Source organism: Tiliqua scincoides, chromosome 4, assembly GCF_035046505.1.
Source record: "Tiliqua scincoides isolate rTilSci1 chromosome 4, rTilSci1.hap2, whole genome shotgun sequence".
Lineage (NCBI taxonomy): Eukaryota > Metazoa > Chordata > Lepidosauria > Squamata > Scincidae > Tiliqua > Tiliqua scincoides.
The window spans coordinates 28,294,577-28,320,271 of NC_089824.1; the positions used below are offsets into that span (position 1 = coordinate 28,294,577).

General features: G+C 43.9%; 1 protein-coding gene and 1 pseudogene across 1 annotated transcript in view; one reads left to right on the plus strand and one right to left on the minus strand.

Annotated features, from left to right (window-relative positions):
- Positions 1-3,652: 3,652 nt before the first annotated feature.
- The window catches only part of CDH17 (cadherin 17), a 40,756-nt gene continuing 18,713 nt past the window's right edge, over positions 3,653-25,695 (plus strand). Inside the window, exons 1-8 of the mRNA XM_066624196.1 lie at positions 3,653-4,042; positions 5,319-5,395; positions 16,573-16,674; positions 18,677-18,814; positions 20,611-20,749; positions 22,989-23,147; positions 23,719-23,918; positions 25,120-25,260. Of these exons, the coding sequence (XP_066480293.1) occupies positions 5,345-5,395; positions 16,573-16,674; positions 18,677-18,814; positions 20,611-20,749; positions 22,989-23,147; positions 23,719-23,918; positions 25,120-25,260 (930 nt within the window). The 5' untranslated portion in view covers positions 3,653-4,042; positions 5,319-5,344. The remainder of the gene's footprint in view (positions 4,043-5,318; positions 5,396-16,572; positions 16,675-18,676; positions 18,815-20,610; positions 20,750-22,988; positions 23,148-23,718; positions 23,919-25,119; positions 25,261-25,695) is intronic.
- Positions 7,120-7,239, minus strand: LOC136650284 (5S ribosomal RNA; annotated as a pseudogene).

The following is a 25,695-nucleotide window of genomic DNA, read 5'->3' on the forward strand; positions in this document are numbered from 1 at the left end:
GGTGACGGGGCGGGCAGGGGCAGCTGCTGAATCCTCACTCCCTCCTTGGATCTGATCCCCTGGCATGGGTTCACATGGATCTGCACCAGATATTTAGCTAGCGCAGGTCTGTGTAGATCTCCTGTGTCATGGAGGCTTACCCCCAGGTAAAGGAACAATTGTTCTCTTACCAAGAGACTTCCACAACTGTCCACCCCCTCCCCCCAAATGCAGTGGTAGCCATCTTGGTAGGGGAAAGCAGGGAGGAAAGAATAGGATTTGACTTTTTGATGCAAATCAGGACTGCCCTCACCTCTGCCATAAACTCATTAACAGCACAATCCTATGCATGATTACTTAGAAGTCAATCCCATGGAGTTGAGCAAGTGTGCACAGGATTGCAGCCCAAATGGCCTTAGGCAAGCCACTCCCTCTCAACCTGATTCCTGACTATGAGTTGCAAGCACATAATTTGGTGAATCTGAAAGCAGGGAATGGGGTCCTGATCCAATGTTTCTCTAAGCTCCTAGAAGTGGGCTTCCCCTTTCATATACCTCTCACAACCTATACAACCCACACAATTTCAGCATTTAAATTGCCAAAATCTGCACACACCATGAAGTAGTGAGTGGTCCGGGACAGGCGTAAGGACAGACATGGTAGGGGCTGGCTTGGTCACGTGTCCCTTCCATGAGTCCTTTTGAAAAAGGATTCACAAACTATTCAAAATCACGCAAGACACTTGTAGAAAGGGAAGTCCTCTACCAGAGGGAAGAAGATCTGGACCTATTTCTTTTCATAGAATCGTCAGATCTGTTTCTTCCCTAAACTCTGCCAGAATCACTTTTGACTCAGGAGGAGCTGGTGCTGGGTCCAAGCATGAAGGCTGCATCACCTACAAACATGCTGCATGGTGTTTTTTATCAAGAAGAGTTGAACGTTTTAGAATTCTTGTTAATTACATGAGCAGGTGGTTCTATCAAAATGGAGAGGGGACAAAATGGGCACCCCTGCTTGGTATCTATATAAATGAAAACATGAAAAATCAAGATTATTAACTCTGACTGTTGCTATTGACTGTTATATTGACCGTTATGCAATTGAATATTTGCCAGTTTTGGAGACTGTAACACTGTGGTGACTATCATTGGGGGTAGTGACTGCATGAATTTCATGCTGCGTTTGTAAAAATATCAGAAATCATCCATCAGAATTAAGAGCATGATATGTATTATGCCTTCCAATTTTAAATACAAATCCGGCTGGTGAGCATTGGTTCTGATTCATTTGTAGTGAAAATGGGATGGCACTCCAAAAATCCTGAAGCTTGACTATATCTGAATCTCCATACTCCAGATCTTCAAGTTTTTACTTTTGGAAACAACCACCCTCAAAGAGAGTACTGTAAATGCTCCCCCACCCTGGAAAGAAAACAGCATGCGTGACCTCCTGGCTGGGAGAGGAAATGAAAAGCACGGCTAAAGCGAGGCAGTTGAAGGGACTCAGCCACGCAAGAGGTTAGAAGCGGCAGCTACTTATAGCACGGCCTGCCGCTGAACAATCTCACGCACGGCAACTTGCCTGCTTTCATCTTACTGTCCTTCTTTGAAACAAACAGCATGGATAACACCACCACAGAATGGAGGAAGAGCAGAAACAGCTTCATGTGCAGTCAACTAGGAACTAGCTGCAGCCAGAAGGAAGCTGCTTGCAACATTCAGATAAGACAGATAAGAGAAAAGGAAAGGCACCTGCCCTTTTGTGTGAAAAAGTGAGGATTAGAATCAAAAGAAAGAAAGGAAGAAAGGAAGGTGAGGGTAGATTAATTAAGTGCCAGACTGGGGTGAGGTAAGCCTTCTCTGCTCTGTGGCCTGAGTGTGGCACAATATCTCATAAAATATTTTAACAACCTTTTGTGCTGAGGCTACATGGTTTTCTTTTGCAAATGAATCATTTCTGAGGGGTTTTGGGTAGTGGACTGTGAAACGGCAATACGACCTTGTCATTGTGGATTGATGATGCTGCGCACATCGATAGTTTTTAAAAGCATCTCAATGAGTACAAGTCTGAGTTGACTTCATGATGATGCCATAGCCAATAAGATGTGGCTAAATGACAATGTCTGATGCCAAAGCAGACAATGAGCAGAGATGTGGCATCACAATGTCTGATGCCAAGTCAAAGTGAGAGTATTCTCACTTTGATGTCTTGCGGGTAAAAAAATATAAGAAAAAATAGTGCCAAGTCAGAGTGGGGGCACATTCACTGCCACCACTGTGGTGAAGACGATAAAGAAGAGGGGGCCAACTATGGACCACAAAACCCACAAAAGCCTGGTCTTTCAATCTGAGAAAATTTGAGAGAAGCTTTTTGAGTCAGACTTTTTGTCAGACATGCATTTAACCATGCAACTTGGCTGGATGGGGGGGGGGGATTAATTTAACACTAAACGGTAAATGGGTGGGCATGAAGCAAAGCAAAACTGTGGTGAGACAGGCTTTAATAATATGCCCTTTGTCTGGTTTTGAGCCCAATCTGCCCCCAATCTGAAGAGGTCATTTTGAAGCACAGCACAATATATCTTTTTGTTTCTAATAGATTGCTATCATCTGCAAACTGGGCCATCTTGCTGTTTATCCTTAATTTCAGATCATTTATGAACAAATTAAAAAGCACTGGTTTCAATACAGATCCTTTGGGGATGCCACTTCTTATTTTCCTTCACTGTAAAAATTGCCCATTTACTCCTGCTTTCTGCTTCCTGTTCCTTAGGCCTGTTACCAATGCATAAAAATACATGTCATCTTATTTCATGATTGCCAAGTTTAGTCAAGAGCCTTTGGGCCGAATCCTACCCAACTTTCCAGCACTGACTGATGCAACCCCGAATGCAGCCCCATGGTAAGGGAACAAACGTTCCCTGATCTTGAAGCGGCATCTGCAACTGTCCCCGCGCTGCAGAATGCAGCACACGCCCCTTTGGCATGACTGCATTGGTGCTGGAAAGTTGGACCCTTTAGCAAGGGACTTTGTCAAAAGCTTTTGGAAACTCCAGGTATACAGTATATGGAGATTGCAGAGAAACTTAATGATTCTTTGCATCTTTCTTTGCTACAATTTCCCCACATTGCTTCTCTGCGATCTCCACATACCTTTTTCTTTTATTCCCTCATTATCTAATAGTCCAACTACCTCCCTGACAAGTCTGCTTTAGATGTATTTAAAAATGCTTTTATGGTTTGCCTTGATGTTCTTAGTCATGTGCTCCTCATATTCTTTTTTTGCAACCTGTCTTGTAAGCTTACATTTCTTTCATATATGAGTTTCTGTTCCTTTCTGCCCAAATATTCCTCATTTGGGCATGACTAGCATTTTCTGAAGGAAGCTTTCTTGCCTTTTACAGTTTCCTTGACTCCCCTCCTTAGCCATGGTGGCACCCCTTTGGATCTGGTGATGCCTTTCCTTAGTTAGAAACCAAGGACTTGTCCTCACCAGCAAGGCACTTCCCTTTTGCATGACTGGCAAGAAACACCCATGGGAAGGACAAAAGAAAAGAGGGAAGTGGGTCTAGAACTTACATTGGCCACTCCACAAAGCTGGTCGCTAACCACCCAGCATTTTAGAGAGATTTAACCTTCCTGATTTTCCTGAACAGTTTCCTGTTTACTCATTCTTCATGCTTAAATAGTTTCATCTTTGAAATCAAAACAACCTCTCAGTCCAACCAAGTTGTTTAGTTACAAGACTCTCAGGGTCAACATTCACCTAGTTTCTACGCCTAATGGATAAAAGCAGAATATAACATGACATTCAATGGGGGAAGATGCGTAGGAGGGCCATTCTCTCTGCCTGAAACTGCTTCTTTGACATTTGATTGCTATGGTTGCCATTTCAGGCCACGCCTTGTCATTAAATATGAGGACTTGTCAATGTACAAAGTTAATGTTTGATCAAAACTCTGCAGAGTCTGGGGAGCAGCCAAGCACCTTGAGAGACACAAGCAGCAACATCTACCTTGTGCCACTGTGGAATTTCATAAAAATTCAAGATTTTCTTGCTTCAGGTAAGGAATTGTCTCTCTTACAAATCTCTCTTGATGTCTTCAAAGTCAGCTGAGATGTTTTTAATCATTTGCTCTATCTGATTTTCAAGATACAGGACTTCATTTTCTTATTCAGGTTAAAAGTATTATGCGTCATTATAAACTAGTTGCCATCTAGTGCTTCTGGTTCACAAACTCTAAATGTCTGTACATTTTATTTGACAAAATTTAAAATCACGTTTCCTGTCTGTCGACTTGTACACTATTTTGCACTTGCTACAAGTAAAATCATATTGGATGAGTGGGTTTCTTCCAACCTAATAAAGAGGCTGGAGGAAAATAGGTTCCACACACTAAGTATGCCCCTCCAGCAGGCTGGGGGCCGGCTTCATGTGAGGAGCTGTGAGCCCCTATTCTTGTGGTCATAATGGCGCTCACTATTTCACTGCATGGTGTGTCACATGTCCCTCCCCAGCCTACCATTTTGAATGTCCTCACAATTTCAAAAAACCGTTTTCCTAGGTTTGGGGTGGGGTGGGGTGGGGTGGATTGCCTTTAATGTTGTTGTCTTGAATTCTGTTCACTATTAGTTTCTGTCAGGGTGAAAAGAACCTCTATGGGGCTTTGCGCCAGCACAAGCCACGTTCCCTTCCATTACATGACAGTGAGGACGGCGTATAATTTACTATGGCTAGCACTAGTGAAATGTTAACAAGTGATAGCCACGACTATGTGAGAAGCAATCTCTGCTGTGGCAGGGCCCCAAGGTGCTTTAGGTGCATGGAAGATGCAATCTCATCACCAAGTGACAGGGCTTGGAGCCTTAGGGCGCAATCCTAACCCCTTATGTGAGTGCTTTCCAGCATTGGCACAGCAGTGCCAATGGGGCATGTGCTGCATCCTGCAGTTGGGTGTCACTCACGGAGGCCTCCTCAAAGTAAGGGAATGTTTGTTTCCTTACCTCAGAGCTGCGTTGCCCTTATGTCAGTGCTGGAAAGCACTGACATAAGGGGTTAGGATTGCGCCCTTAGGGTTCGATCCTATCCAACTTTCTAGAGCTGATGCAGCTGCAATACAGCCCAGAGGTAAGGGAACAAATGTTTCTGTACATTGAGAAGGCCTCTGTGACTGCCCCCCCCCCACTTCAGGATGCAACACATGCCCTGTTGGCATGGCTGCATTGGCACTGGGAAGTTGAATAGGACTAGATCCTTAGTTAAAAACAAGGATCAGCCCTTAATTTCACCTGTTGTCTTCAATCCTTATTCAGACCTACTATTTAAATATCTTCTTATAGGAATCAAAATACAGTAACTCACCAAGATGTTTGAACTTTTTGGATTTCATGTCCTTTGTCTCCTTGTGCTTCGCCAGGTAAGTGATAAAAGCTTTTGCTTCCCTTCAAATGACTGAGATATGTGAATCTTTCAGAATTGGCAAATTCATGTTTTGTCCTGTCCTATGTGCAATGGCAATTCTTTTGTTGCACCGTGTGCTTCTTTTTATTTGACCTTTTAGGTAAAGATACACGTGAAAAAATGTAGTTGTCTTTCTACATATTCTCAGTAGTTCCAAATGTGTTTGCTGCTGCAGTGTGTACAAAATGTCCTGCCTAGAAATGCACTGCCTACAAAATGCACGGCCGAGAGTATGAGGGTTAAACCAGATGTAGGGAAAACTGTATGTATATTAAAACACATTTGCCTCATTTGCATAGAAAGCGGGGCTGGACGGCTGCCCTTTAGAAGTCTGGGGGTGGTAGTAGTTGAGAAACCTACCCATCTCTTCCACTTTACCTTGCTGTGCTCTGCTACTTTGAAGCAGATTTTCCCCAGGTTGGCTCCAATACCAGAAGTGAGGAAATTGCTTAAAGCCACAGAGTACAGGGTGGGAGCCAGTTTTGCCGTCCTTGCAAGCTCCTTTTTGCATAAAGGAGACCTTCCTATCCTCGCAAAGAAAGCAAACGCATGTTTAACGCTCACATCATTTTTCTGCACATCTAGTCTGCCCTGAGCATTAATGCTCAAGCTTTTACTTAAATGTGCACTTGAGGCACTGGCTGCCTGGCAACGGTTGGGGAGGGTTGGGGAGTGCTGCCACCTCCTACTCAGCTGCCATAAAGCAAAGTGCGCACTGGCTCAGTCCTAGATAGGATTGAAATTTGGCTGCGATTCTTTGCGTATCTACTTGGGAGTAAGTTTCATTGAACTCAATGGGACATACTTTCGGGTAGACATGCATTGAATTGTGCTGCCAGGCACATCCATAGACAAACGCACATGGTATGGTCCCCTTACTCTTGAAAAGAACAGGAAACCCCATCATATACATGGCACCGTGGATTTTTGCATCATGGCCACAGATTGAGTCTGAGCATTTGAGTTCCTAAGAATTCAACCAACAGGCAGCTGTAGTGACAGTTTGTCAAAGCTGTTTCAGACAGGAGTGGGGCAGCTGCCAAACAATAAATGGAACAAGGAAATGAAAGGAGGAGCCCCTCCTTGCTGCTTCATTAAATAATGATTCACAAGGCATTTGGATGTTTTACAGCGCACATAAAGCGGTTTCCGTTGACAGGGAAGGGTCTATTGGCTAATTCAAGAATGAAACTTTGAACCTTGGAGTCAGTCTGAAGAATGTGACTTGGTTCTATCCAAATAGGACGTTTCCCCATAAAACATAACAAAGACAGAACCTCTCCAATCACAAGATCCAGTAAAAAAAAAAATGTTGCAAGCTTGGTTGATCCCTTTCACCCTTTGAACAAAGCAAGCCCTATGAGTGGAGATAGGACCCAGGTGGAGGTAGGACCCAAGTGTCAGGTTGCTGCAGGACCGGGAATAAATCTCTGCACAGGCACCATTTAATAGTGCATTGGGCACTACCACCAGGGGTGGCCCACTCATTAGGCAAGGTAATGCAGGTTGCATCAGTGGCATATTGCGGGAAGATGAGAGGGTGGCAGAGTCAAGGTGCCCTTTACCCAGATCTGCTCTGCCTCTCTCCAGCCTGCCATGAACGCAACCTGCACTGATCCTCTTTCCGTGTGGAAATTGAAGAATGGTTGGCAACCTTCAGTCTCGAAAGACTATGGTATAAGCCTACAGTACCCAGTATTCCCAGATGGTCTCTCATCCAAGTACTAACCAGGCCTGACCCTGCTTAGCTTCTGAGATCAGACGAGATCAGGCATGTGCAGGGTAACAGTTGCTGCAGTGGAAATGGATCACCCTGCCTTCTTATCTTGCTCCTGGCATGGTTTCTTCAAACATAGACATGCAGGTCTTTTGATTCACAGGGATCACACAAACAAAGGAGCTTCTTCATGCATGCAGTCCCTTTAAATCAAACCAGAAGTCTTTGCACTTCTGCAGCTGAAGAAAGCATGCAAGGAACACAGTAACAACCCAATCCTATCCACACTTTCCTAAGCCCCATTGACTCTAATGGGACTTACCTCTGAGTAGACACACATAGGATTGGGCTGTAAGTCGCTGGCTTTTTAAAAAATGTGCAGAGACCTGAGGCAGCACTGACTATCACTGCTACTGATATTGAGGATTTAGGCCTGGTGGTCCCTCTGATGGGCTTAGTTTCTCAGCCAGTACTCAATCCCAATACCATCTTTGGTAGTGCTTAGGAGCACAACTTTAATGGAGGCAGCCGGAGTGGCTAAACCAGATTTGCAAACTCTGAGAGGTGTAAAAAAAGGGATAGGCCATTTGTGGGTTCACATGTCAGGCTCAAGTCTTGGGGCTGTGCAGTCTCTTGTTCTCTCCCCTGTTGATTCAGTTCTGTTTCTCACTTCCTGGATTGTACAAATCATAGTTTGTTTGCACAACGGAACTGTGAAAAAACTTCATGCTATGGTTCCTGAGGCACGGTGACCCTTGACTGTAAAGTCACTGGATAGCCCAGTATAAGTATAAGCAAAGAAAGAATCATTTTAAAAGTCTGACTAACGCATGGAAAAACACGGAATAGAAGAAGCTGTTTGACTTCATTTAAAGGCAAAATTGTATTCTCACAGAGCTGCTTAGGCGTAAACACCTTGGAGTGCAAATAGATAAGATTGCTAGGTAACGAGCAGATAGGCCCCAACTTGGCAGAAGTAGGACAGTCTGCCTATGTTCATTTATAGTTTTAAATTGTTATTCTTCCATGTTTTCCAAGGAAAAGACACATATAGGTAAAATAGTCTTTGCCCTAAAGTGTAACCAACACATATGGGGACATATATGGGGACATAGTAGTCATTAGAAGTAAGTCTTCAGCAACCTTTGCTGCTTGATTTTAGAAAAGTCTTAAGAACAGACAAAAGCTTTAACATTGCAGGAAGGCTGTACAGGTGTTTCTATGTTGACATTAGCATAGGAGAAGGCAAGAAGAAGACAGAAAAAGCATGAACTTAGGGGAAAGCTTCTCTGCTCATTAACAGCTCTGCTATCAGTTGGCAGTGTTTCTTGGCAAACTAACAAAGCGTCTAGCTAGCTAACCACAGATACCTGCAAGAGATGAACTTTAGAAGACAGCACACATTTTAATTAGATAAGCAAGCATCCTTGAACAAGTCGAAGTGAGACAAGGTTACACCCTCTTTGAAAGTAATGAGAGGGAGAAAAGATGAAAGGGACAGAGTGGAAAGTATCAGGAAACTTCTGCTTTTGGAGTCTCTTTGTTTGAATTACAACTGAAATAGAGGCAGGCCATAGGGGACTAAAAGTTACTTGAAAAGTTTAAGAGAGCAAAGAAGCTGGCTGAAGCCTTAGTTCAGAGAGATTGCGCTCGGCAACCACTGAAGAGGAATGAGGTCACTTCTTAGCAAGGGGATGTATGTCTGAAGGGGATGTATGCCAAGAAATGGGTCTGAAGTTCTGCCAAAGGTGAGGTCTTCACACCTGTCTTTCAGCATTGCCATCTCTTTAATGAGGCTAGTGAGAGAACTTGTCAATTAATTTCTAATTGGAATGATAAATGTGAGTAAGGGTCAGCAGTGGGTCAATACTGGATAAAATGATATTATAGCAACCCCTGCTGGTTCTTGAAAACTTTGTAATTCAATATGTTTAATTGTTTAATTTTACCTTTTATGGGAACTGTAACCTGAAACAAGCCTATCAGGTGTCTCTAAAGTTATCTATAGCCTATTAAGAGTTAGCCCCATCTATGATGTCAAACTTCAGCCAATGGGAAGTTCAGATTTTCAAACAAAAATCTGGTATAAAGGGTGCAGTTAACATTGGGAAATTGCTCTCAATGCTTTGGACATGAGTCCCTTGAGACGCCCATTGCTTGCAATGAAATAAAGCCTGCAAACGATCACCCTTGAGTACTGAGTCTTGCTTTCTTGAACCTTGCAACAGTTCCCAATTCCAATTTAGGGCAAATAATGGCAAACTATACTTTGTCCAAATGAGGAACAGAGGGAGGAAAATGTATACAGGGAGCCCTTGTTGTTTGAGGTTAATGAAGGCTGAAATATTGGCTTGGATAGCAATCCACAGTTAGCAAGGGCTTTTTCCTGAAAGAAAGAATGGGATAGGCTCCAATAGTGACTGGAAGATTTGAAATAACCCCCAAAGCTTATTTTGAATACTTAAAAAAAATATAAATGACTATGAACTATTGTTACCACACAAATTATTTTTATTCTAAAACCTTGAGGAAATATGCTTTGATAGGCATTATGTAGGATGAGTTATACAGGGGGCCTGGTATCCATGGATCACATATCTGCAGTTTCAGTTAACCACAGATCAGGCCTGTGCCTCTCGCACATCCCCCCCCCCCCGCATCTCCTCTGGAGCCAAGAGGAGCTCTGCTCCTCTTGCTTCTGGAGGGTCTTCTGACCCCAGCAGAGGCCATTTGCATCTGCCTGCGGACTCTGCTGGGCTCAGAACGACTGAAAATAATGAAAAAAAAATGCTACTTCCAGTGTCTCCATGAAAACCAGAAATGACTTTTTAATGTCTTATAAGCCATAGGGAGGCCAAGGGAAGCACTCTGGAAGTAGAGTTTTATTTTTTTTTTTGCTATTTTTAGTCATTCTGAGCCTGGCAGAGGCCATGGGCTCAGAAGACCCTCTGGAGGCAAGCTCTCCTTGCCTTGAAGGGCAGGGGGCATTCCCTGGTATCCACGGTATCACTTAACCATGGGGGGTTGTGGAACGGAACCACTCGCGGATACCAAGGCACACCTGTACTTCATTTCCATCAGTGAATAACTTTAAATGGAGGAGAAGGAGCAATAACACCTTTTCAGAAAGTCTACTAGGGGGCAATTTAATCAGGGCTGACCTAAGTCTGGGCTGTGGCAGGGGAAGGTGAGCAGGGAGGTGAACCTCAGAGTTCACCCAAGCCCTCCTCCTTCTTTGCAGGCTGCTTCCCTGGGCTAACCAGCTTCCCTTATCTCCAAGGAAAGCTGATTGCAGCCCTCAGCTTCTTGCCTGCCAGCAGCAGCTCGGGTTTAAAAACCCTGCTGTAACTCATGCAGAATTCATGGCGAAGTCACTCCCCACCACCTTGAATCCAGTATCTCTGCTGCCTTAGCAACATGCTAGATAACTTATTTTTAACATGGAGCTGCTTGGCTTGTTCCTGAGCAGCTTCAGTGCTTCTTCTTGCTTCATCGGGCTCAACTCCTTATGGCTTGTAGCTCACTGGAAGAGCCCAGTATAAAAAGATGTGTAAATACTGTGGGTGGATGAAAGACAAGCACTGCTTATCTGCAGACTTTCTCTAGTTATTGACTCATCTGGACTTAGGACTGTTCAAATCTCTAAGGTGATCATTAGAGGTCCAACCACTCACACAAGCCTCTGCTGCAGAACTGAAATTGTGGCCCTCATTCTGAGTGAAGCTGAGTGAAATTCTCTCACTCAGCTTTCTCATCATGAGGTCATCTGGACTTGGCTATCCATGAGGCAGTAAGCAGGCATAGAGATCCTAATTGCCATTAAAAGGTTTGGTGAACAAAGCAAGATTTATCGTGGTATGTAAAAGATAAAACTAATGGCACTTGTTTAAGGGAGAGAGCTCCACCAAGGTCCCTGTCACCAGTAGCCACCCACCTGAGCTCTGAAGGCAGGGGCACCAGGAGAACATTAGAAGATCTCAGTTTTATATATTTTTGTCTTTATAATTGCTCTGTCTCCAAACTGTAGCCCCTCCTTTATAATGTGTTTTCTATTTTAATAGTGTTCTTTTAACTCTGAACACTCTGTGCGTGCTCAGTAGTCCAAATGGATATTTCCCTTGCGTTTGAATACAGGCACATATCTGTCAAAATCTTTAATATTTTGTTTGTTAATGTAGCACTTCTCCATTTAACAAGCCTGTGAGCTTGGCCTATATTGCACTGTGCTATCAGTACATTGCTGTTTTCCTCTTTCTGCCCCAACAGATATTTTTTTGGGGGGGAGGGGGGCATTTCAGGGGATTAGCTGAGTTGTTTTTCTATTAAATCATGCCAAATTGGACACGTACCAATTTTGTTGCAGAGGGCAAATACACAAAAGGTTGGGGAAGTGTTGAAAGGGATCTTTGTAAGGGATTGTGAAATAAATGAGCATGTGCAAAATAAGAAAAGAGGAACCAGCCTTTAACATTCCATAGGAAGTGGGCAATCGGTGGTTGTGTACATAATGAGCTTTATTATTAGTTGCAGCATTAATATTATGGCATCTTTGTATATGGTGCTTTACACAGAATGAAAAGGTAGGGTCCCTGCCCTGAGGGGCTTACAGTTGAGATATTGCTTCAAGGGGGGCAATGGAGGAAAGAAAGGGAATGAAGGTAGGAGTAAACAGGAGAAGTGTATGTGCTTGTTTCAATTACATGTACTTAGGGAATTAATTTAAAACAAAAAGACTACAATCCTTGATAAAGACAGGGAAGAAGTGCAGTGATAGGTCAAAGGGAATGATGTGTCTGAACTATCTTTCTCTACCATAGCAAAGACAGGAGAAGGTGCAAAAGAGAGCGACTAAGCTGATTACGGGGCTGGGGCACCTTCCTTATGAGGAAAGGCTACGGCGTTTGGGCCTCTTCAGCCTAGAAAAGAGACGCTTGAGGGGGGACATGATTGAGACATACAAAATTATGCAGGGGATGGACAGAGTGGATAGGGAGATGCTCTTTACACTCTCACATAATACCAGAACCAGGGGACATCCACTAAAATTGAGTGTTGGGCGGGTTAGGACAGACAAAAGAAAATATTTCTTTACTCAGCATGTGGTCGGTCTGTGGAACTCCTTGCCACAGGATGTGGTGCTGGCGTCTAGCCTAGACGCCTTTAAAAGTGGATTGGACGAGTTTCTGGAGGAAAAATCCATTATGGGGTACAAGCCATGATGTGTATGCGCAACCTCCTGATTTTAGGAATGGGTTAAGTCAGAATGCCAGATGTAGGGGAGAGCACCAGGATGAGGTCTCTTGTTATCTGGTGTGCTCCCTGGGGCATTTGGTGGGCCGCTGTGAGATACAGGAAGCTGGACTAGATGGGCCTATGGCCTGATCCAGTGGGGCTGTTCTTATGTTCTTATGTTCAGGTATTGAGTACTAATCAGCCTAAATGGAACTGCCAGAAAGTAGATAAAGATTTCTGGGTATTGGCTGAACTGTAGAAGTTGCAGCCATCACAAATTTTCTGAAAAGAAAAAGTTCTCAAAGGGGGCAAAACTTCCAACTGTGTCACTTCTTGGTCTACTGGTTAAAGAGAAAGACTTTGGATTCCTATAGAACAGCGATTTTCAACGTTTTCATCTCACCGCACACGGACAAGGTGCTAAAATTATCAAGGCACACCATCAGTTTTTTGACCATTGACAAGGCACACTATGCTGCTGGTAGGGGGCTCAAATCCTCCAATTACCCTACTAATAAATGACCTTTCCCAAACTCCAGTGGTAGACCTGTGGACCATCCGTGGCATACCAATGTGCTATGGCACAGCGGCTGAAAATTGCTGCTATAGAGGATTCAGAATGCTTCAAACCGTCATTTCTTACACAAAAAAGAGGGCAGAGCCAGACAGGAGAAGAATTTTTATTTTCATGGTTAGTTCACTAGAAAGTTGACTGGGAAGGAAGGCAGGGAGGAGGAAGAGGTTAGAGAAAGGAAAGTACCAGGAAGAAAGGAAAAACAGTGAGTGCTGCAGCCTAACAGTGTAATCTGGGGCATCTCTACTATAAAATAAGTCCCATGGAGCCCCGTGGGACAGTCAAATTCCAATGAAATTTCCCCATGCCAATGAAGCAGTACCAATGTGGCTTATGCTGCATCCTGTGGGGGAATTTTGAAGGTTACAGGTTTCCTTGAAAGAAGGGAGACCTTCCCATTTGTTCCCTTGCCCCAGGGAAAGCCCCAGCAACTGCAACAGGTCAACTTGGACCTGCGCCTGCGAAATCACTGGCAAAAGTCCGAGTGGATCCATGGAAGGGGGATAGGATACAGTGCACACCTGCACTGCCAGTCTCACCCTCTCCCAGGCCAGCTCCGCCAACTCCACCCTCCCCACACTGATATGCCCCTCTCTACCCTTTCCCTACACCTCCACTGCCCAGTGCAGAATTTACCTGCTCCAGCGTGCATCAAGCCCTACGCTGGCAATGGTGGGATGGTACAGGCCTTCTTGTCAGTGCAACTATTCTGCACTGTCACAAAGTGCTTTGTGGCATGTTTGCGGCAGCACATGCCAGTGAAGCAGCCACTCTGCTGGCATACGGTGAGTATAGGATTGCTTTGTTACTCTCAGAAACTAAGCTGAGAAAATTGGAAGGGTAGGGAAGAGAAAAAGACTTTCACCAGGTTCCTGGAGCTTAATAGTTTGATTCAGGACAGGTTTAAGTTACATGGAGTCCAATGGAACTTGTTCCTAGGGAAATGCATATACTGCAAGATTGTTGTGGGACTGAAAACAAAGCACAAGTTGGGCAAGGACACAGAGTTTGATGTGAGTTGTACAATGCACTACAACTTATGCAAGAAAAAAACGTGAATATTGAATCTTTGAATTCTAAGGAAGTTAGCAGAAGAGACAAGTTAGCATGTTGTCAGAAGAGACGTGTATAAAAATTGTGTTTGTATTTGAATGAAATAAAAGTGTTTTTTAAAATCACCCACATGTACCTTTAGAAGGGCAATAGAATATGTGTGCAAGAAACTACTTTAAAAATTTTTTTTGTTTCCAATATTCCATTACCTTGACAGGAGCCATTATAAGAAACTAGATGAAAAAGCAACCTTTGAACAGCATATGCAAGCACAATATTGTACTGGACTATAGTACTTGAGTCATTGTGCCCATAAAAGTTCTATAATCACACTATCTACAATGAATGGCAACTCCTTGGTATAGATCAGGGATGTCCAACTCGTTTCATACAGGGGGCTGAAGTTAGCATTCATGCTGCCCGCTGAGGGTCGGAAGTGATGTTGTTAAGCAGAAAGTGATATAATTAAGCAGTTGATGGTCAGAAATAAGCATTTTGTTCTCACAGAGAAACTCATTAGCTGCATAAGAACATAAGAACAGCCCCGCTGGATCAGGCCATAAGCCCATCTAATTCAGCTTCTTGTATCTCACAGTGATTCACCAGATGCCTTAGGGAGCACACAAGACAATAAGAGACCTGCACCCTGGTGCCCTCACTTGCATCTGGCGTTCTGAGATAGCCTACTTCTAAAATGAAAGAAGAAAAATGTGCAAATCTTGTTCATATTTACAAGATATGAGAGAGCTTGATTATTGAGCTGGAAGAGCCCAATTATAATGGGGGCTAGATAAATTGCTTCCATAGGCCACATTCAGCCTGCAGGCCTTATGTTTGACACCCCAGATATAGATCATAGCAAATTGAACTGACTCCTGAGCAGCAAAGAATGGATTGGATCCAAAGATGCCCTTCTGCATGCAATGTGGCAAAGAGGAACCACTTTGTGCCTTGCGCTAGAATGCTGCATGAGAAAAGTGAAACTTAACACAAAGATGCTCTATGCACAAGATAATCAAGAATTATGCTATCTCTTGCACAAACAGAATCATGAAAAGTACCCATCATCCACCACAAGCAGCCCAATCCACAACTCCCCATATAGTCATGCAGCCGTGTTGCAGCCCAGGGAGGCCGCCTTGGTGATTTTTCCTCCAGAAACTTGTCCAATCCCCTTTTAAAGGCGTCTAGGCTAGACGCCAATGTCTTTCTCTGCAATGTTCTGCCAAAAAAAGAAAGTTGGGTTTGGTTGCTCATCATGAGCAATGGGATATATTAGTAGTTCCCAAACTTTTTAGCACAGGACCCATTTTTCAAACTCTCTGTCAGGACCCACCTAGCCTTAGAAGACAAAAAAAGAAAAAATTCAAGCCCTTAGTTTTATGATTTCTGCTATGATGGGGGTGGGTACCTTCTGGAGCTTTGTTGAACTCCATCGAATTGGGACCATTCTGGATGTTGGAACAAACTGGATGTTAAAGTTCATTGAATTGGGTCCATTCTGGTATTCTTGTGTTCTCTTTCACCTGTCCTTCAATAGGAGCTGAGGCACATTTGCCTACTCGCAAGTAATTGTGCATGTGTGACTCTGTTTCACCTTCCATAGAGCTCAATATATTTTCCTTGTCAGCTGGGGGGGGAACTTCCTTCTTGAATGTTTTTTTGTGTCCTGCGTTTATTGGATTGGGATTGTTCTAGTGGCGTTGTGTTCCTCTTGGCCTGCCCTTTGAAGTGGACTGAGGCATGGCCGCCTGCTCATGAGTAAAATGCACACGTGGCTCAGTTTCATTTTCCAAAGGGCTCAATACATTTTTCTTGTCAGTTATTAGCCTGTCAGTTTCATGACCCACCATCAATCAGGTCCAGACTCACAATTTGGGAAACACTGGGATATTTAGTAAGACCCAGCACTGTGACTGAGTGCTCAACTCAGGGCCCAATCCTACCCAACTTTCCACTGTCGATGCAGCTGCAATGCAGCCCTGAGGTAAGGAAGGAGGCCTCTATGACCCTCCCCCCCCCACAGTTCACGCCACATTGGCATGGCTGCATCAGCACTAGAAAGTTGGATAGGATTTGAATTACAGTATGTGAACAGAGAGTACATTCTACATGTCCTAGAATTTTTTTCAGTGCACAGGGATTCTGTGGTACAAATATTTGAGAGATTTCAGTGTGGAAATTGTTCCCCAAAGATTGCAAACCCCTATGATATACCACTGCATATCACCTATCAGTGTTGTCAAATACTTAGTGCCATTGCGTACCACCTATCAAAAAACAACATATTGACTGTCAAATGGAAATTAAATATAACTGCACATCAAGAGCACAATGTCCTCAGACCCTTCAAGCATTTAGTGAATATTCAACAAAGAAATCAGTAAAAGAGAATGTTCATTTTTATTGTTCCCACCAGCACAATAATGCCACTACTGCTAATGCACGCACAACTATGAAAAATTATTCTGTACTCATATGAGGGTCAACATTTCATTGCAATTCCTTAATATTATCCATGCTAATTAATCCAGCTCTCTTCCCCTCTTTTCCATAGGTTGCTTGCCAAAGTAAAGATGAGCTACACTTAAGTGGTCCTCTGGAAGACAAAACCTTTTCTGTGCAAGAGGGAAGACCTGGATTACTGTATCTATATAGGGTAAAATGATTAACTGATGTATTCCCTTTTATTTGAAAGGAGAACTTAAATTGATCAATTTCTTCTTCTTCTTCTTCTTCTTCTTCTTCTTCTTCTTCTTCTTCTTCTTCTTCTTCTTCTTCTTCTTCTTCTTCTTCTTCTTCTTCTTCTTCTTCTTCTTCTTCTTCTTCTTCTTCTTCTTCTTCTTCTTCTTCTTCTTCTTCTTCTTCTTCTTCTTCTTCTTCTTCTTCTTCTTCTTCTTCTTCTTCTTCTTCTTCTTCTTCTTGCTTTGTTTTGTGTTCTTGTCTGATCAGTGGCATCACTAGAGGGGTGAACGGGTGCAAACCACACCAGATGAAGCACTCAGGGGTGTGTGTGATGCCACCACTGGCCAAAATTGTTAAAATCTTTGTATTTTTGAAAAATACCATCATGTTATATAACCTTCAATGCATAAGCTCATGCAGAATGCAATGAAACAAATTGCATTGAAATATATGTATTCTATCAAATATACCCAAATAACTAGAAAATTAAAACACAACTGCCGGGCAGCCCAATCCTGAGTTGCCCGGGGCAGCCCCGCTCGGCGGCACCACTAGGGCTGCCGCTTCATCCAGCGCCTCCCACGCTACCGTGGGAGGCACCTCGGGAGTAGGGGATGTTCGTCCCCTTCCCCCAGGTAAGGGAGGCAGCCCCACAATGGGGCTACTCCCTTTAGTGGTTCCATTTGGGCGCTGCTAACATAAAGGCGCTCGTGTAAGGCATGCAGCCTCCACAAGCACAGAGGATCCTGCGGAGTGGAGCTCCGTGGGTCCTCCTCCTGCCCACCCCCAGGCACACCTCTGGCACGCCCCTCTCCCCACATCATGCCAGCCTCCCCGCCCCCTCCCCGCGTCATGCTGGCCTCCCCCCTCTCTGGAATTCCCCCGTCCCCGCCGCATTTGCCATTCCACAGCCCAGCGGTGGCAGGCACTGTTGAGCTGTGGAATGCGGGCGCCCGCCGGGCGGTGGCTCAGTGCCGGCACGTTTGCGACTGTGGGATTGGGCCCTTATGCAACAAAAGGTAGATTTTCTTAACTCAAAACTCACCAATGGAACTGATTGTTCCAAGAACTGATGAGGTTTTGTTATAACACAGCAAAGAACTAATAAGGTTTTAGTATGAGTCATCTCTCATTTCTATGGATCACAGCTAAGAACAGAATTCTTAGGGCACAATCCAAAGTGCACTCTAGGCTAGCGCAAGTCTCTTGTGCCGGTCTTTGGGTGTTGTAAAAGTACTGTAAGGCACTTCTGTGCCACCATGGGAGGAGATAGGCCGGCACATTTCTGTGCACTGGCCTCCAGAGGCCTAATTCAATCCTACTGCTCTGGCAGACAGGTAAGCTGGCATGGGGGTCTAAGGAGGGTGGGCTGACTGGACCCAGGAGGGGGATGGAGTCAGGATCCATCACTTAGGCCAGATTCTAACACCCCTCTCCTGTGGTCTAGCCTGTTCAGATCTGTGCCACCTCTTTAGGTGGCGCAGATCCAAGTAGCCCCATTTGGGCCACTGCCACGTTACCCTGGGGAAGGGGAATCAATTCCCCTTGCCCCAGGTTGTGCTGCAGCCTGTCCCAACACTATGCTAGATACAGCGCAGGATAGAATTGTGTGAGTGTCAACAAGTTGGCCAATAGTTTTTTGTTGGTTACTGATTTGTTGGGTAAACTGTAATGTTAGATATTAAAACAAACAAACAAACAAACAAACAAACAAACAAACAAACAAAGTTAATGGGGTTATACCAACCCTGGTGATGACACTGCATTTAGGTTGTTCGTATGGTATTGCTATTTATTCTGTATGGTCTGGCATGGGAGGAGGTCCACCATGGAGGTGATGCAATAAACTCTTGCACCAGGTGATGTAAACCCTAGTGACACAAACCCTCTGGGTCTGATTGATCTTTGATTTTTTTTTTATGATATTCTATGTGAAGGAGATCTTACTTGCTTCTTTTTTCTCCCACATGCACTAGTTTACTACTGCGCCTCCTATTACCAGCTTAAGATTGACTGGTGACACAGACGGCATCATAAAGATTTCAACAGAGGAAGGGATTCTGTATCTAAATGGGTCTCTAGACTGGGAAACCAGAAACGTTCACAGGCTACAGGTAAAATAAAGATACAAATCAGGCTGTTGACTTAAAAAGAAAGCCAATTATGTGAAGCAAAAACGACAACATGGCTTGACTGGGTCTGCTGCTTGATAAGCCCCTAACCCTCCCCCTAACCCTGACCCACTGTTGAGGTCTCCATGGTGCTTGCGCACAGACAAGCACTCTCCCTTCAAAAGAAGAAACTGCAGAAAAATGGTCATTTAGCTCCTAACCACACTCTTCCCTTGTATAGGTCTTTTCCAAAAATAGGAAGTACAGGACTTCTTATTTTATTTAAAGGAACTCTGCAAGGAAGGAGCATTGTGAGGGATAGGAAAGCTGACTGCCACCATCCACACTCGGACAGCAATCCACTTCCTTACTCCCTCACCTCACCCCTTCCTCATGCATTCTCTTTAAATAAGCAGGAAGACCTGCATTTCCTGTTTTTGGAAAAGAACCAACTGACAAAGGGGCAAGGGAAGGAAACAATTCAATGCTGTCCTGTGGCAGCAGGTGGGCTGAAGGGCACCCTGAATCTGCAGTTCCTGCACTTTATGTCCGTTGAATCACCTGCTTCCTGAATGGGCAGATCTTTACAAACAGGATATGCACAGTGACTTGGATTCAAAGAACAATGAGTGAAAGGAGAAAATGTATTAGTGGCGTCGTTCCTTTGAACTGTTGCACAAGCGCTAGTCAGAGTTGGAACCAAGATATTGGTGATCCTTGGGCAAAGCATCATTAGAACCCTTGTGCATGCACACAGATCCTCCCAGATACGTTGCCCCCCCCCCCCAGAATATATATTCTACCCAATTTTATCTAGGAAATGGCAGCAATCATAATGATGGTTTTCATTTCCGCCTCCAGCTTGCTCTCCTGTGGCAACCTTGCTGCAAAAGAGCATTGCTGGATCTGTCCATGATGGTTGCTGAGGGATAAAGGAGGTGCCACCAAGCACATCCTTTTCCTTCTTTTCCCCAGCAATCAGTGCAGCTGGGACCGACTTGCTCATTGATGGTGAGGCTGTATCCAAAGAGAATGCTGCAGGGGAGAAACTGCCACTGTCATATTCTGAGCAGTTCAGCTCTAGGTAAAGAACCACATGGACATTCTGCTCCCTTTTTACTTTATCTGATGGCTGGGAAGGTAAAAAGGGGGGAGATTGAGTTGTTCCTTTTCACTCCTTTTCACTTGATGCACAGCAACTGCTTTTCTCACCTGCCATGTCCACAAATGGGTTTCTTCTTGTACCATTACAGAGTCTTCTTAGGAAATCCAATTGTGAGTAGGGAGGGTGAGAAAAGCAGCGATGGCATGAGCTGCTAAGTTGATTGACTCATGTTACCACTGTGTGTGGGCTGCCAGGAGCTTCAGGGATTGGACTGATGGGCTTGTGGGAACCTGTTAACCCTCAGCAGCCCATTGGCTTTTGACTGACCTCTGACATTGCCTATTATGCTAATGGAGCACTTTTCACACTGCAGGGCCATAGGGGATTGTGTGAAGTATGAAAAACAGGGTATATAAGGCATGTTAAAAATAGTAGTCATATTAGTGTCTTGAAAAGAGTGTGTGGCAACTCTGGTAAAGATGCTTGTGCAAATGGCAAAACTTCTTTACAGTCACTTTTCTCATGCCATGCTCTTCCTGTAGGTTGGCAATTCAGAGCCCTTCTGTGGGCAAAAGGGTATCATTGGATCCACGCTAATGGCATAACTGTGATAGCTCAAACATGAAAGGAACCACAAACAGACTTATCTGAATAATGTATTTTAATATAGCTGCTTTCTTTCCTCCCAAATTAGTTGGAAGGTCTGGATGTAAATGGTAAACTGGTGAAAGGCCCATATTCAATCATTATAAATGTTGAAGATATCAATGACAACCCACCAGAATTTGATCTACAAAAATACCATGGAGTAGTGAGACAACGTTCCCGTCCAGGTATTTGTTTGGTTTGCTTAAACCTATCCTTGAGTCTCTTACAGGCTTGAGAAGGGTAATATTAAAATTAACATAAAGCAATGATTGTCAAGATGTGACCTCAATGTATTATTGAGTGGTCTGGGAGTCCACAGCAAAAAAAGCAGAAGGGGTGAATTGCTAAAAATTTCATTGACATTTCCACAATTATTTGCATTACTGAAGAGACTAGCCTCTTTTCAGTTATATGAAGCGAAAAGCAACTTGCTTCTTCCTCATTGTCAGAGTTGGTGCAGTGGAAATATCGGAGACGCTATGATCGCATGGTTCTTCCTTCTGCATGCATAAAATCTCAATGTTATGGAGCATTGTCAAGCTTATAAAAAACAAAGCAGAGGAGGCACTTGAGAACATGAGAAAATGAATATTCAACAAAATCAGAAGGCTGATGCAGAGGGGGTAAAAAGTGCCCACAAGGCACCAGAAAATGATAGGTTCTAGCATGAAAGGTCATTATAATATTTTAGTTAGCTAGGAGCCCAAGCCTATTCAACTTTCCAGTGCTGATGTAGCTGTGCCAACAAGGCATGAACTGCATCCTGTGGTGGTAGGGCAGTCACGAAGACCTCCTCAAGGTAGGAGAACATTTATTCCCTTACCTTGGGGTTACATTGCGGCTGCATTGGTGCTGGAAAGTTGGATAGGTTTGGGCCCTAAATTGTCTAAAGCCAATTCTGTCAAGAACCCTTGCTGTTGTTGCTGGATAAACAGTCACAATAAGCATATCAGATCTTTGCTATTAGAGTTGTAAATCAGGAATGGGATCACAGCTCCATGATAAAGTGCATGCTGCATGTGTAGAATGTCAGGTTCTGTTCCTGACATTTCCAAGTGGGGCTAAAGAACTTCCTTTGAAACCCTGGAGAGCTGTCACCACTTGATGTGGACAGTAAGATGGATCAAAGGTCTGACTTGTATAAATTGGGTACATATAGGTTTTCTTTATTGTTCTGATGAAGGCAACCTTCATCAGTAAATGATGATTGCTGTGATTAGCAACCCACTCCTAATTGGGCCCTGCGCTGCCTGAAACCTTGTTGTGGTAGCATAAGGCTCTTTATGGTTGTTGCAAAAGGTGACAAGCCATTTGGTGTGACCTGGCTGTTGCTGCAAGTAGCAAGTGCTTGGGTCCTCACACCAGCAGGTCACGGACGCCCACCAGTGTCAGTAAGTTGGCACAGGAGCAGGGCCGGCTTAAGGCAAGTTGACCCATGCCAAGGCATCATGAGGAGAGTGTGGTGAGCAGAGCAGATCACCCCCTGGATCTGATTGGCTTGAAATCACTCCTCCCCCGGAAGCAGTTGGCAGGTGTTGCTGCTTCTGAGTGCCTTGCCACTGCCGCTCATTCGGGGGGGGGGGGCTTGCAGTGTGCCCATCAGATGTTTTGCATTGGGTCCTATGGCTCCTAAGGCCGGCCTTGTGCAGGAGGTTGGAGGAAGGCAGGAAGGGGTGTAACGAGGTGGAGAAGGGGAAGAAAAGGGGAGGAGACTGGAGTGGGTGGAATGAGGCATGGAAGAGGGGTATTATGTTCCCTTACTCAATGGAGTCCTCTGGGACTGCCCCCCCCCCCAACAGATGTATTGTGTGCTCTGGTGGCATGGCTGCATCAGCAGGGGAGGGAATCCTATCTTTCCCCCACCCCTCTGGTACAGCCATGCTGAAAAGGTACATGCTATTATCCAGTGGGGAGGTGAATCGGTCAGCTTTGGAAGAGAAAGAGGATTTAAATCCCCTCACTACTCTGTAAGCTTCCAGCTGCACAGTGGGTCTCCTCAGACCTGCACCAGCAATTTTGCTTGTGCAAGTCCAAGGAGAGAAAGGGAGCAGGGAGACTGCTGCTGGAGTGAATATGATCTAGCACATGCCATCACTGCCAGATCCACCTCCTCCCACAGCTTCCCCAACCCACATTCCTGCCCCCTCCATGCCCTTATTCTGCCTTCCTTCCACCCCTCTTGCCTCCCCTGCTGGCTAACCTGCTTCGGCAGGTGGCCAGTGATCTGGTGACATGTGCAGGAAGCCTTTGCACATTCAGAAGTGCTTTTGCAGCAGCTGGAAAGCAGGTAGCGCTGGTGGAACACATGTTCTGCCAGCACTACAATCCGATAGGATTGGCTGTTAAATCAGGAAACTATGACTGGCTTTCAGAGAATATTCCCTTCGGTTTCCATTATCTTAGGTGTATTTTTTTTCTTTACAGGAAAACCTTTCATACGAGTCTCTGCTTCTGATCGTGATGATCCCAGCACCCCAAATGCACAACTGATCTACTACATTCTTCGCCAAATACCCAAACATCATGAAGAGATACTTTTTCAGATTAACAATATCACTGGAGAAATTTCCACAAATTCTGCTGGTAGGCAAAACAGCTTTTGATACTGAAGTTCAGAAGAACCAAGGACCCTGTCTTGGAAAGTTTGTTAGAAGTTGGGTTTTATCTACTCAAGACCAACATTCTTTCACATTTCTGAACTCCTTAGTTTTCTGTCACAACCATTTGCAAATATGCCCTAAACTGGTGGATGAACTCGTAGGGAAACCAAAAGCAAAAACATCCCATTGTTTTTGTCAATGTGAAATAGGACACTTGGCTACTATCACATTTACTGGATGTGCTCTGGTTTTCGTGAATTGTAGGCAGAAGCCAGAATGTGTGGACATTTAGACCCAGAAACTGGCCATTTAAACACCATGCTGGATCCTTGGAAACCATGGCTTGCAAAGGCAAGAGCAAAGGATAGGATTTGGCTCTAAATCACACTATGCAACAGAGGAAGGGAGGGGAACTGGCTCCAGAAAGGGTAGGATGGAAAGGAAGAGCACATTCCTATATCTGACACCAGCTTTTCTGCATGATCCTTATAAGATCTTCATGAGATTATTTCGCAAATTATATTGTTTCATTTACTCTTTGTTTGTTTTTCCAGGTGCTCTTTATTTAAATCCCCTGGAACAGAGTGTATATAACCTCATTGTTGCAGTATACGACATGGGAGGACAGTCTGTTAATTCTTTTTCCAGCAGTGCTGATGTGGTAATCACTGTGAAGGAGAACCTCTGGAAAAACCCTCCACCAGTAAAGATCACAGAGAACTCTACCCAGCTCCATCCCATTTGCATTCCAGAGGTAGGAACCTGTAATCACCAGTGAATTCAGTATCAGTCGTTCAAAGCCTGAATGTGTAATTTCCTAGAGTTGCTACATTTACTTCATTTGGCGTATTCACTTTGTTGTAATTTCAGTGTGAGACACTAAACAATTAGATTGGCTTGCTTAATAAAGTATCGAATGAAGAAAGGATTTTGGAAACGTAACATTGAACAAAGAAACTGACCATATTATGGACTCATAGAGAACTATGTTTCCCAGGCTCCATAGCTTTGTTAGATGTCACAGAGGGGAAGTAAAGTTTGATGCATGGCATCAGACTTAGTAGCTATGTGTTTATCACAACAACTAGTTTGGCCATCAGTATTGAACCAAGCTTATCTAGACAACTGATGTTCAAAAAGTGAGTATGTAGTGAAAATCCCCAATTTCCCCCTATTTTTGACTTCTTTTCCTCCCTATTTTGACCTTCCTATCTCCTAGGAAGACCCCTAGATCAGCACTCTGAAGTAGCTGCAGAGGCATTAGCATGCTGTAACCATGTGTTCCCTATTGTTGATTTTGGCCTTCTATTTCTTCCCTACTGACTGGTAAACAAATAGCTTAGAATTTAGAAGTTAGGAAGATTTCCAGCAGAGTTTAAAAACACATCTGTTTTGCTTTGAGGAGGTATAATGTCCTAAGGCCCCTTTCTTAGTCACTGGTTATGAGCCTTTGTTTAAATATTACTTTTATTGCTCTTATTCTGTGATTATTAATCTGCTGATCTGATAGAGTTGTTACTACTATTGTATTTTTTATTGTTTTAGGTATTATTTATTTCATATTGTTGTAGTTCTTTTAAATTATGTTTTATGCTGTAAACTGCTTTGAGCCACAGAAAAGCAGCATAAGCATCTATTCAATAAACAAAAAGTATATTAACTGCTGGTACTTCTGTTGGCTTTCTTCGGATTGTACCATTTTCATTTGTTTTAACAGTTGTTTTATGTTTAATGTTTCTGTGTGGCATTGTGGATCTATTTGGGTTGAAATGCAGGATATAAATAAATTAAAAAAGAAAAGTAGGGCATTACAAATCTATTTGCATCATAAATGTATTCCTGTCTTAACCAATATTAAAGAGCTGGGGGGGGGAAGGGGGAGATAGATATTGCATCTCAGTATAATGAGATTGGAGCCTTCCATTTCTAAACTTGTTTTTTATTCTTCGTTGCAGTGTCAGGTGCAATGGAATGAGCCTGATGCAAAATATGAAATCTTGCGGAGGGATCAGTCTCTTCCTAAAATCCCATTTGTAGTTGCTGAGAATGGGACTATATGTGTGACTAAACCACTAGACAGAGAAGAAAATGACACTGTAAGTGTGTGGTTGAGGATTGGGAGATTTTTTTTTTTTTAGATGGAGGAAAGTCCAACTTTTCCAAAAATGTCCCTGTAACTATGGCTGTCACGATGCCTCTTAAAACTTCAGCTATACTGGTCTAATTTCTAGAGTGGGCTGGTAACAAGAACCGGGAAGTGGGTTAGTTGATGGAGACTGGAACAAACAGGGTAACAATAGTTGTGGTTTATTTTTATGTTGGTTATGTAGTTAGGTTTCATTGCCATAGGAATAGTGCCAAAGGTTTCATCGAAAAGGTGGACTCAGGAGAGGGATTTGGAGGAAGTAAGCAAGGTGGCATATTGCAGGTGATCTGGGAGACTATTCCAGGTGTGAAGGGCTCCAAGGGAGAAAGGGCAGAAACTTTTGAGGGAGCAAAAGATCTTTGGATGGCTGAGAGTGGCAGAGCTG